Below are 12,224 nucleotides of genomic sequence, written 5' to 3'. Positions count from 1 at the left end.
AACTGCCTCTGAATTTACAGCAGTGGTGAGGAAGTGAGAAGTTGTCTCTAAGTGCCATTACTTAGTGGGTATGGTAATACCAAAGGCATGATGTGCTATCCATGAACAAGGCTGTTTCTTATCCCCTAACAGACACATGCTTGCTTTTATTTTTACTTCTGTTTTTATTTTTATTTCTTGATTTAGTCTTAAAACAGCAAGGCAGGAAGCACTGTTTGATCTTTTTTTTAAATATTATTATACAAAGCAAAATGCCAATGGTTCTTCAGGCTTACAGCATATACTGAGGTGGCCCAATTCTCATACCAGCTCCTGCTGCCAGGGGGATTGAGTTCCTGATTTGAGTTCCACTGAAGAAAAAGACGGATTTCTTTATTTTTTGAAAGCTTGTACCAAAATTCTAGGAAGAGTCATACTGTCCAAAAAAAGTGTCAATTCCTTCACCATTCAGGACTGTTCATTTTTTCAAATAGGAAAAAAACATTTATAGTTATTATAGAGTCTTCTTGTCAGGATTGCTTGGTTTCTGAATGTACAGCCATGGTCTGTTTCACAGACCTTGAGTGCACCTCCAGCTGAGCTCCAGGCTGGGAATTTGTCCTTATAAACTCAGTCTGAGTAAAACTGGCAATGCCATGTCAGGGGTTGACTGCCTGACCTCTCCCACTTTTTAACCCCAGAAGAAAAGGAATAAACAACACCAAATTAAAGAACATATGAATACAAGAACTACAGAGTCTTAATCTATTTCCAAGGTTGTTATGTCCTGCTTCTTTGTGACTGAGCAAGTAGGAACACAATGAAAGGGTTTATCAATGGGGCACCTGTTGGTGCACATGGGATTCCTTTAAGAGAAGGCAAGGCAAAAGGAAAGCAAGAGGCAGGAGCTGAAACTCTCATAGTGATTTTTTATTATTTTTTCAATGCTTAAATGACAACAGGAAAGAAATGGGGAAAGTAACTTGAGGCTTCTTAAATTGCAGTGGGTAATGAGACACAGAACACTGTCTCCAACCATCTTGGCATTCAAAGAGAAATACACAAAACAGAAGAGGACTGACTTCCTGAGGTTGATGAACTATTTTGTGAACAAACTGACATTAATCTGCTGCTTTCAAGATACTAAAATGTTGCTTCCTCTCCTTTTCCTTCTACCCCTCATGTGGTTAGCTGAACCACGTGCAGGTTCATGGGGGCGGAGAAGGTGATATGCCGTTAGCACTAAAACACTGTGAATAGTGAATATTTCCTATTTGATTATAAGAGATAGCAAAGAACTGCAGCAGTTGGATCCCTCTCAGCCTGTGTGGTCAGTGACTGAATCCAATCCTGGCTGCAGCATCCTCAAAGCTAGTGGCAAGTGCTGTTCTTTTCTTCTGGTAAGCCTAAGCCAAGTTGATCAAAGGCATTCCTAGGCCTCCTCTTCCACCTTAGCCATACACCCACTCCATTCCCATGCTGTGTTATCAAATGGTGTATATGTCAGGAACACAGCACAGCCAGAGCAAGTGGGCTTGGCCCTGGGAATCTGCATCTCCCCATTTCAGTGAGTGTCTGATGCCTGCCATTCCCAGCTCCCTTACTCAGTTTCCATCTTCATTGTCTCCCTTCTTTAGTGACCTTTACACAAAATCCAAGTAATTCTAATTCTGCCAAAATGTAAGTCTTCTCTTTTGTGCCAGGAAACATAGGAAAACTTCTCAAGAAATAATGTACAAAGACTTCTACTCTCAGTATTTGCTTTGCCAAAATTATGATTATAATGAAAAAAATATAGAAAATAAACTTATAGTCCAGGAAGATCTGTGTGTCCATATCAAGAAATCTGCTTTTTGATATAGTTTTTGTAACCTCTGTTTTATGCTGGCAGAGTGTAGATAGCTGTGTCCACTATAGATTACACCCAGAGTTTCAGTGCTTGCTGCTTCAAGGTATATTACAGGAAGCTCCACCAGCAGTATATATTTAGATGTTTCCAGACAGTGGAAGAAAAGAATTGACTGCTTTGACTGTTTCACTTTGAGATTAGTTCCTATTTGGGTAATCAGTGTACAGTGCAAAATTCTTGCAAAGCATCAGTCAAGTTTTTCTGTACAACATCTTACAGAAATGTTGTGCCTCCGATGCAAATCACAATGAGAAGCGTCATTGCAGAGACAGGTCTTTCACATTTAACCAAGTTTGCAAAGAGACTGGATGTATCTGTGTCAAAGGCTGTGTTCATATTGACTTCAGGTTGATACAGTGCAACAAATCAATATAGCAAAACATAGCAAAAAAAGAATTTTAATCAACCTAACATATTGTAACAATATGATGTCCTCTGAGTTTCAAATTCTAGTTACAGGATTTTGTTTTAAGCTCACAGTTGCTATTTTGCCAGTGTGAGGTCATCCAGTTGATGGAGTACAGCCTTCTCAGAGACTTGTAATTATGTTGAAGATATATTCAGTAACACCTGTGAATTAGAGAAGTGAATTGGAAGTTCGAAACCTTAAATTGGTCATTGGGGTTTTTTTCAAAGAGTAGAACAAATGACTTTCCAAAGAGTTAGTGGCAGGTACTCAGCGTGGAAATGACTCAGTTATATCAGAGGCAAGCCTGTGTTGTACTAGAGACTAGAAGCATATTCATATGCCATTAATGGAAATTAAATCACAATAATGATTATGGGGATTAGGCTGATTAGGAAGGAGGTTTTAACTGTGTTTGTGATAGTGGTAGGGGTGTTTTTGAGGTTGTCTGACAGAAGTAGAGGTAATTAGAGGTAATTCCATAGATAAGGCCTTTTCGTTTTTTTTTCTTACTTCTGGTCATGTTTCATTCTTATGAATACAGGAGATTTGTTTCACTTGACTTTTCACTGAAGAGCTCACCTGCTTTTCATTTGCATTATGTAGGTCTGGTCTTTTATAACAGCCCTTTCTTTGGTATTTGCAAGTCTCAAACATCATTGCAAAGTTCCACCTGCTTTCTTTGTGTTAGCATGGAAGTCATCCTGGTCATGGTATTGGGAAAAAAAAAGTCTGTTTGAAAAAAATCCTGCTTGCAGAGAAGACAGTGTCTCTTCTTTCTGTTTTTTCATTATCATACAATGAGAAAAATCCATGGGAAATCTCTGCCTTTCAGATGTTCTTAATGCTTTTGCATTTCTTTCTTCCTCCTCATCCTTCCACCCATTTTTTTCCTCTCCAGTGTTCTCAAAATATCAGCAATTCAAGTGATACTTGACAGTGTTTAATATTTTCTAGGAAGTCCTATGGTGTGTAAATCTGATTTATACTGGGTAGGAGACCATCAATACCACCAACAACCTACAGTTTAGAGGCTAAATTATTAGATAGCAGTATCTGAACCTCTAAATATACAATGTTTTTAGGTTCTACACATTTTGTCTGAGTTCTCTGGGTTTTTTTCCCTTCCCATGGCTTTAGGTCTCTGAAATTGATCCAGAAGAATTTTCCAGTAGAATAGAGTGTGAAAGTCCTAACAATGACCTCAATCGTTTCCGAGGCTTTCTGTAAGTAGACTTGCTGGCTCTTTAAACTATTGTCATTTGCTTTGGCATTCTTACTGATTTTCAGAGATCTTGTAATGTTTGCTTTAAGAAATAATGATATGGATAGAGGTCAGTTTGCACCACTGCGTTTCTGAGTGCAGTGCAACAGACAGGGTTTTTTGAGCAGCAGATGGGGCACTGATGCTTTTTATTTTGTATTAAATATTTTCAACATCTTAGTTCAGGTTGTTTTGCAAACTTCATACTTGAAATAGCTGTTTTAAATCTTCTCTTCGTAACATATGGTATCTATAGTATTTGGTCTGGACCACAGCCTGACTGGGCAAGCTGAATTGCTTAGATTTAGAAATCTGAAGGACTGGCTTCCTTTCCTACTCTGATTTGTTTTGTGTAACCTTCAATCAGTTGATCAAACTCCTTTTGATCAGTGTGCCTATCTATGTCTTTTCTTCAGGCTGGGTTTATGTTATGGGTTTCCTTCATGGTTCGGGTTGGAAGGGACCTCAAGGGACTAGATGATTGTTAAGGTCCCTTCTAACCCCAACCATTCTATGATTCTGTGGTACTTACAGGTTTATGGCTTTCTACAGATAATAGGAAAACAAACTGCTTTTTTATGGTGTGACCTATTTTCAGGGTTTGAGAGTTAGAATGTCTATATTCTTCCCTTTCCACACTGACACATTAGATATTTGAGAATAAAAATAAATACATATAAATCTGAGTCTCTGAGGAAGCACCTTGACAAAGAGTGGGCCTAGTTGCTCTGGAAGTATACCACAGGAGTGACGTTGCTCACCCTAAATTTATTATGAGATTTAAGATTTTTTTGAAATATTTTCTGATGCTGATAATCCAAATAGGATAGGGTTTCAGATTTCCAGTATTTGTCTTGGATCTCTTTTCAGTAGTGTTGCCTGCTTCTCCTATACCAGATGGCAAATGCTCAGATTTTCAAGGGTGATCTGCTTTCCTGTTACTCCATTCATTTGAAAAGTCCAATCAGATGTGTCAGGATGGCATAAAGTGACTTGCAGCTTCTTTGGGAAATCTGTTCCTAATGGTTTTGAAAAGCCTGGTTGGTAATTGCTGGATTCCTACAGCTGATGTGAGGTGCTTTTTTTTGCAGTGAGCATTCCAACATGGATCGAGTGGGTCTCAGCAAGGAAAACTTACTGCTCCGAGGATGCACAGTAAGAAACACAGAAGCTGTGGTAGGCATAGTGGTATATGCAGGTTAGTGAACTGCCCTGGCTTTCACAGACTGCCTTGCAAACAAGATAGCTGTGTGCCCTGAGAAACAGTATTGTACAAAGGGGAATTGGGAGAGTAAAAGCTTGAATCCAGCAGAAAGCAGCCATAGCTAGAAATATTAAGAATGCATATCTGGGTTAAGTTTGTTTCTGTTTTCACAGTAAAAAACTGATATCCCTGATTATTCCTGGAAGGGCAGATCTGTTGGGTGTGAACAGGTCCTTATTCTCAACTTGTTAGTTGCAATGGTAAACTGAGATTTTTAAATGGATATGGAAATGTGTGACTTGCTTAGAACTTTTTTCTTAATCAAAACTGAAGCTGGCACTGTTCTGGTTCTGTTCTACAATTTGTAGAGAGGACAGAAGTTTTTACACTAATCAGTATGATGCACCCAGCCAGATAGTTGTAACACAGATGTAGGGTTTTGTAGAAAGTGCTAAAATTATGTGGAAGGGTCAAGAATGATATTTCTAAAGGACAGAATATTAGTGACAGTATAAAAGTTAATGTATGCTTGACAGATTTTGATTTGACTCTTTCAGTTTTCCTTAGGACAGAATTCATGTATTGCAGGAGAACCTAATTTACTCATATTTAAAATGGCTGTTCAAATATTATTTAATAGAAGTATTTGGTTTCCCAAAGCTTTAGAAATATAAAGCACCTGCAGTTGTGATACCTGTTATTAGAGAATTTCAACCTCCTTTTTGGTTGCAGGTCATGAAACCAAAGCTATGCTGAATAACAGCGGCCCTCACTACAAGCGCAGTAAATTGGAAAGAAAAGTGAACACTGATATTCTTTGGTGTGTTCTGCTTCTACTTTTGATGTGTTTAACTGGTGCAATAGGTAAGTGAGAATCACTCAGATTCCTGCTATTTTCCTCTCTCAGCCTACAATGGTTAGTGTTTTGTTTTAGGGCTGATTGATTTTGTCAGTCTTCATCCTTATGTAATTTCCTGAAAGTTGGGAGTTCTGTGAGGTTTAAGTTCATGTCATCATGTTTGATCTGCAGTGTTAAAAAGTGTGTTCCTGATGTGAGTTTTTGGGTCTGGATCCTCTTTCTCCATTCAATTTATCTTTTTTCTAACTAACTGTTCTGCAAAACTCCTATTTTCCCTTAGGATTTTTCAGGTAACATGAGATACATGTACACATTGAGGTGAGAGACCTAGTGTAACTAGAGTTGCACTGACTTGATATTTTAGGGGTCGATTAAATGATTAGCTTGAGTACATCTAAACAGACTACCTTTTCTGACAGATCATAAAGGTGTTTAAAATATGTTTAATAATGCTGCTTCAGATTACACTTAAAAATGATGACATGGTGATGTGTTCACTAGTAGACTAAAACCTGGACAAGCAAGGATAACAAAATTAATTGCCAGCAGGTTTTTTTTGGCGGGGAAAAAAAAAACCTATTTGTGAAGTGTAGTTAGTATTTCTTTATTTCTGAGATATGCCATATAGATGCTGTTGATAGAAGGCGTGTAAGGTGTTTCTTCATGTATATATTGATACTTTGGACTCCTGTTGGGAAAAAAACCCCGAGACATAAAATTGTAGTTTAAAAGCTTAGAAAGAACTGCAGAGTACAACAGCTAACATAATAATCCTGAGCTGTGAAACACTTTACATAAAACTGATTGACATTTATCTTGTTCTTGTTTTCAAGGTCATGGAATCTGGTTAAGTAGGTATTCGGAAATACCTTTTTTTAACATCCCCAGGCCAGATGGGACATCGAGTCCTCCAGCATTAGCAGGTTTCTATATGTTCTGGACGATGATAATTTTATTACAGGTAACGGGTCTGCTTTGAGCATGGGTTATGGTCTAACCTCATTTGTACTCTTGAAGTAACTCTTCAGTAGAGCTACTTCATGCTTGTAACTGGCCAAAGACTTTGGTTTTATTTAATCCCTATGCTTTATTTTGGTAGGTCTTGATCCCCGTTTCTCTCTATGTTTCAATTGAAATTGTCAAATTGGGACAAATTTATTTAATACAGAATGACATTGATTTTTACCACGAGAAAACAGACTCAACTATTCAGTGTCGAGCACTAAATATTGCTGAAGACCTTGGCCAGATTCAGTATATTTTCTCTGACAAGACTGGAACCCTCACTGAAAATAAGATGGTTTTTCGGAGATGCAGCATTGCAGGACAGGAGTATTGCCATGAGGAAAATGGTAAGACACTAAACCTTTGTTCACCTGGATCATTTTTCCAACATATTTGAGCATGAACTGTATTCTTTATTCCTTATGGAAGAAGTCATGCCTTCTTGGTCTTGTTTCTCTCCACGAAATATTCAGAACCCAGAACACTGGAAAATTTCCCATCTATTGTTTCCTCTCTTTTTTCCCTCCAACTAGAGTGCCGATGCTTACCTAGCATTTTAAGGTTTAAACTTCCTGTTGACCATCCTAGCAGTGTACCACCTTTATGTAGTATATGTTAAGACTGCACTTTGACATAGTTCTGCTCTTGAGGACATAGGAACCCAAGTTAAATACATGCTTAACAGTATTAATACATTATTTAACAGTAATTTTAAGGTAAGTAATTTTAAGTCAATCAGATGTGTGTCCATGTGTGTGCTAATGCTGCAAAGTACCTTCATTAAAAATGACTTGTATTCTTACTTAGTTCTTACACAGCTGCTTATTATTAGGCAAAACATCAAGGAGCAGTGTTAATGAAAAGTTGCTGTCTTATTGTCGAAAAGTGTAGGATCTTTCAATGTGTATTTCATGAGAGCCAACTTGAAGTCTTCTGCGAGCTGGGAGAAGATACAGCTCCAGACACAAGAGAAAATTGGGCAGAGTGCTGTGAATGAATTAAATAGCCATTTTATTAATTATGTAAAACCACAAAGTATTTATTACAGTTACCATATGTATGTACTTGTGCCTGCAGAAATTTGCTCTTTTGCTGGTGGACACTGCAAATATTCCATATGAGATCAAGGGTGAGGTGCTGATGATGGGTGGACATGTGAGGCACAGCTGTGTATAAACCCTCTTTGTGGTTTTAATGGGTTTGCTGCCAGATAGAACTGCTCACAACTGTAAGCAAAAGGCACACTCTGCTGGCCACAGCAATGAATCAGTTCAGCCCTTCCTTTGTTGTGTCACAGGACCAGATATTACAGACAAATTTTACAGCAATTTCTGCACATGTTTTTTTGGAAGTCTTATGATGAGGGTTCCCAGATGCTTCTTTGGCTTTGCATAATTGTCCTGGGAAGGATGACAACAGCAAAGTGAGAAAAAATGTTTTAAGTTTTGAACTTGATGAATGAACAATTTAAATAAAAAGCACATTATATTTTCAGAGCATTTCCTAAATCAAGGAAAACTTTCAGAAAAGAAACCAAAGAGTGGTGTGAGTGATGCAGCTGTGACTGATTCAGGTCTCAGTGTGCCAGGGAAAGTATGCCTCCACATGCTTCTGCTAGCAGTTCATTTAAAGTCATCTTCCAAAATTGTTAGTGTGTTGATTAAGTACATAATTACTTCCTCCTGTGCCCTGTCTTTTCCCTGGAGAGTAAACATGCATTTCTTCCTAACAAATTAGAAATTATATGAGCCCTGAAAATCAGTTTGAAAAATGGAGGTCCTGTTTTTTAGCCCTGGCTTATATGTGTTTAGATGCATGGAGCTGCTGTTTGCAAGGCTCTTGCTACATATGGTGAGAGTTGCAGTGCAACACAATACAGTCTTTTGCATAGAAGCTGCCTAATCTGAATATGTATTTGTGTTTGTATCTGTATTTCCCAGCGTAAAGGGATGCTTGTGATTCAGAATAATCCTCCATAGAGATGCCCCTAGGTGGTGGTCTGTCTAAAGTGAGGTGTGCTTCTTGGATCATGGCAGTAGAGCAGTGTGGTGTTTGAAGAGATTGTCACATGTTACTTCAGACAGAGCATGCAGCTTCTCCGCAGCCTGGAAGCAGAGCAGAATGGGCATGTGTTGTCCAAGCCTGCCTCTACAAACACACATACTAAGTCATTGGTGCTGCTTTCCAGTAAAAGTTATCAGTGCCTCATGTGGCATTTTTTATTTGATGGTTGTGGAGAGCCACAGTCTGTTATGTTCCCACTTACCTATTTTTTAAAACACCTGTGTTACTAGTTTCATACTGATATCAGGAAGATGGCCTGCCAAGGAAGGTGTAAGCTCTGGTCTCCCTGTTTCCTTGGACTCCTCAGAATAGCAGGATGGAGGACAGGATTCTTTCATTTGTGTTGCAGAAAGACAAGACAGTAGAAAACACAAGACTCACAAATGACATAATAAACCTAGTCCCATGTCATTTAGAGCAACAGACCTGGGGACTGACCTGTGGAAAGGTTTTCTGTTTGTATAAAACAGAATTATATCCTGCTTTTCACTTCTTTCCTGTACATTTGGTACCACTTGAAATAAAGAAATAAGGAATTAATGGTGTTGCTGGACATGTCTGCAATGTATGCTAATGTTGGTTTTTTGCTAGGATGCCATTGTTTGTATTCAGACTTCAGTGGAACAAATAGGCAACACACAGCACTCAGAACAGTTTTTCCATGCTGTCTGTGGATTTTAGGCACTGAAGTGCTGGTGTATGCTCATGGAATGCTGTTTTCACAGTGAGAGGTAAAACTTGAAAGCTGAATAGTGTACATAGTTCCAGTGCTTTCCAGAGATTTCGATTCTGGCATGTGGTCAAACACTCTCAGAACTCCAGTGCAAACACTTGGATATGTTCTTAATCAAGCACATGATAGCATAGGAGTGTTTCCATTTGCTACAGAGGTTCTTTACACCATTGATTTGTGGAGAGGAACAGAACTGCATTTACATCTCTGGCACAAAGGTGTTACACATGTCCAGACAAAGTTTGATTGTTGAAACTTGCTTTTCAATTAAAAACTCAGAAAATGTGTATCTTTTTGTGAGGGGATGTCCAATACTGAAACAATAAACACAATTCAAATGAGTTCCTGTTAGCAGCTGTATTTATCAAACCCCTGACATACCATCCTGATCCATCATAACATAATGACTAGAAAACTCATCAGAAGCCTGGTCCTGTTTTTCTGGCTTAAAGCGGAATTGTTGCTATTATTCTTTATTGAATTCTTTGTTTTATTTCTTCAGAACCTTCAGTAAAGTCCTATTCAGTGTTTTCTCAGGCATTCCATTCTAATATCATCTCTGACATCATCTCTGACAAGGTTTTGTTGATACCTAGCTGAGTCCGTCTTGCCACAATGTGGAGCCATTGTGTCTTCTGACAGCCACAGTGTGCACAGAAAACAGGCTGTTTCCTATCTCTGTGCAATCTCCCTTCGCTTGAACCCACATTTGACTCCCATCAATGTGCCCTTCTGAAGGCTGTGTAACTCCAGCTTATTTTAGTGTATCTTTCTGACTCATGTTATGTAGAACTCCGATCATTCTTGTTCCGTCTTCTGGATTCAATCCAGTAGAATGTTGCTCAAACAAGACAGTGTGGTGGCTTGTTACAGGTTTAATTTTTCATAAATGGTGGATTATTATTAACTATATAACTAATTTCTTATTTCAGGTGGTATTTTGGACATGTTTCTTTTTGCTCATGGAACAATAATTTTGTTTCCCTTTCTTTAGCAAAGAGGTTGGAATCCTATCAAGAGATGGATTCAGAGGATGAGGATTCAGCTGATTGTCAGTGTGGCTCTTCAACCCATACATCAAAATGTCAGGGGCATAACTGCAGAGCTGTGTGTGAACCCTTGAACAGAAAGTCTCTGAACCAGTTGTCTGGTAGTTACTCTGCATTCAAAAGGCAAGATGAAGCAGGTGATATTCCCAGCTCAGGACACATGGCTTTCAGCAGTCCCATTGTAAGTAGAAGCTGTTTGGTTCAATGCTAAATTTCTGAATTAACTCATGATGGTATCTCTTTTTACTCCCATTTGATCAGACTGGTGTCATTTAAAGAATGCTTTCTCCAGCCAAAATCAGAGATCTCATGATGGTTTGGTTGTATGCTGTTTACAACTGACATTGCAGACACATGGGTTCATGAAGGTGTGTAGTTTGACTCTTGCTGCTCTACATCCATGATCAGTTCAAATGAAATTACCAACTTAATAAGAGTTTGTTCTTTTATTTTAAGAGGTTTCTAGCATTTTCTTATGTTTTTAATAGGAAATACCCATATGGTCCATACTTATTTAAGGTGATGAGAGGAAAAAAACTTTGCTTCTGTACCTGAAGGTGTCTAAATACCATTCATCATACTTAATCTCTGTTGGAGTGTCTAAGGCCATGAACTAAGCCTTTAGTGTTTACCTCTTTGGGCAGGAAGTTTGCCATTTTCAATGGACTAGCACAAGGCAGTGAAGATGCCAGTGTTCCTCTGTTTCCTGGTATTACAACTCAGCACAGGAGGGAAGTTGTATGAGCTTCTACACTTTGATCATCTTTAACTGATTTAACCTCCAGAAGCTGAGTTTATAACCTGATGGAAACTTTTGTTCATTTCATGATAGGAGACAGATGTTGTACCAGACACACAGCTGCTGGAGAAGTTCAGTCAAATTTCTTTTCATTCCTATCAACAATCAGAAGAAGCTAGCAGCAAGTTATCTTTGGAGACAACGTATATCACTGATTTCTTTCTTGCTCTGGCAGTCTGTAATACTGTTGTGGTGTCAGGCCCCAATCAGACACGTCAGAAGGTAAGAAGGCCTTGCTTTTGCTTATTTGGCCCCATATTGGCAAGTAGCTGATCACCTTTTGGTTCAATTACAAAAATAAAAATTCAATTAACTGACATTTAAAAAATTATCCTTTTCACCTCTGCGTTTTTGTCCTCTTGGAAAGAAGGGAATTACTGTAAAACCATGGAGTGCAATGAGTTAATGAATAAAATACTGGTAAATTGACTTCAATATTTTTGTTTCTGTGACCATTTGTAACTTTTACAAGACAAATTTGGAGATTAAATTGCAGTTGTAATTTCTTCCATATTCTAGTTATGGGTTTTTTTAGATATGGGTATAATTTCCTGTAATAATAGATTAACAGTCAGGTTACCTTCACAAATAGGTTATTGTTGGCTGAAAAATAAGAATAATTGCAGAAGCTTCACAGAATATTGAAACTGAGAATGCTCTTACCTCTTGGAATGTTGTTCCCTGACTGTTCAAATAGACATTCAGCAAAATACGGAAGATGAAGTTTTATATGTATATTAGTCTGAAGAAAAATTAGTTGCAGTATGGCATAAAGTTGTCTCACCATGAATTAACAGTGCATTTTCTAGTCTGCCCTGGTTTAGTAGTTTGGAGTGGCCACTTGTTTTTTCCAGTGCAGACAACCTAACTTTTTTTTAAAACATAGTACTTTTTTTTCAAATCTTTTGGGTTTTTTCAGTGTGGGATTTTCATAACTCCATTTTTTGCCAATT

The 12,224-nt window shown here is 38.2% G+C and overlaps 1 protein-coding gene across 8 annotated transcripts in view; it reads left to right on the top strand.

The window, feature by feature from the left end:
* ATP10D (ATPase phospholipid transporting 10D (putative)) overlaps positions 1-12,224 on the top strand; it is a 50,858-nt gene that overhangs the window by 11,444 nt on the left and 27,190 nt on the right. For 7 of the 8 annotated variants that reach the window (XR_005626498.1, XR_005626497.1, XM_039698903.1 and 4 more), the window contains exons 5-11: positions 3,435-3,520; positions 4,650-4,756; positions 5,495-5,626; positions 6,455-6,582; positions 6,721-6,973; positions 10,418-10,653; positions 11,305-11,493. Coding sequence is in view for 6 of the 8 variants with exons in the window: in XM_039698903.1 (XP_039554837.1) it covers positions 3,435-3,520; positions 4,650-4,756; positions 5,495-5,626; positions 6,455-6,582; positions 6,721-6,973; positions 10,418-10,653; positions 11,305-11,493 (1,131 nt within the window). In the remaining 2 variants the exon portion in view is untranslated. Of the gene's footprint in view, positions 1-3,434; positions 3,521-4,649; positions 4,757-5,494; positions 5,627-6,454; positions 6,583-6,720; positions 6,974-10,417; positions 10,654-11,304; positions 11,494-12,224 lie in introns of those variants that run through there. The other variant, XM_039698904.1, reaches the window with a different exon arrangement.

The sequence above is a fragment of the Passer montanus genome, unplaced genomic scaffold (assembly GCF_014805655.1).
Source record: "Passer montanus isolate IOZ18808 unplaced genomic scaffold, ASM1480565v1 scaffold13, whole genome shotgun sequence".
In the NCBI taxonomy this organism is placed as follows: domain Eukaryota; kingdom Metazoa; phylum Chordata; class Aves; order Passeriformes; family Passeridae; genus Passer; species Passer montanus.
The sequence above is the reverse complement of the archived record's forward strand: the minus strand, read 5'-3'. Positions and strand labels throughout refer to the sequence as shown.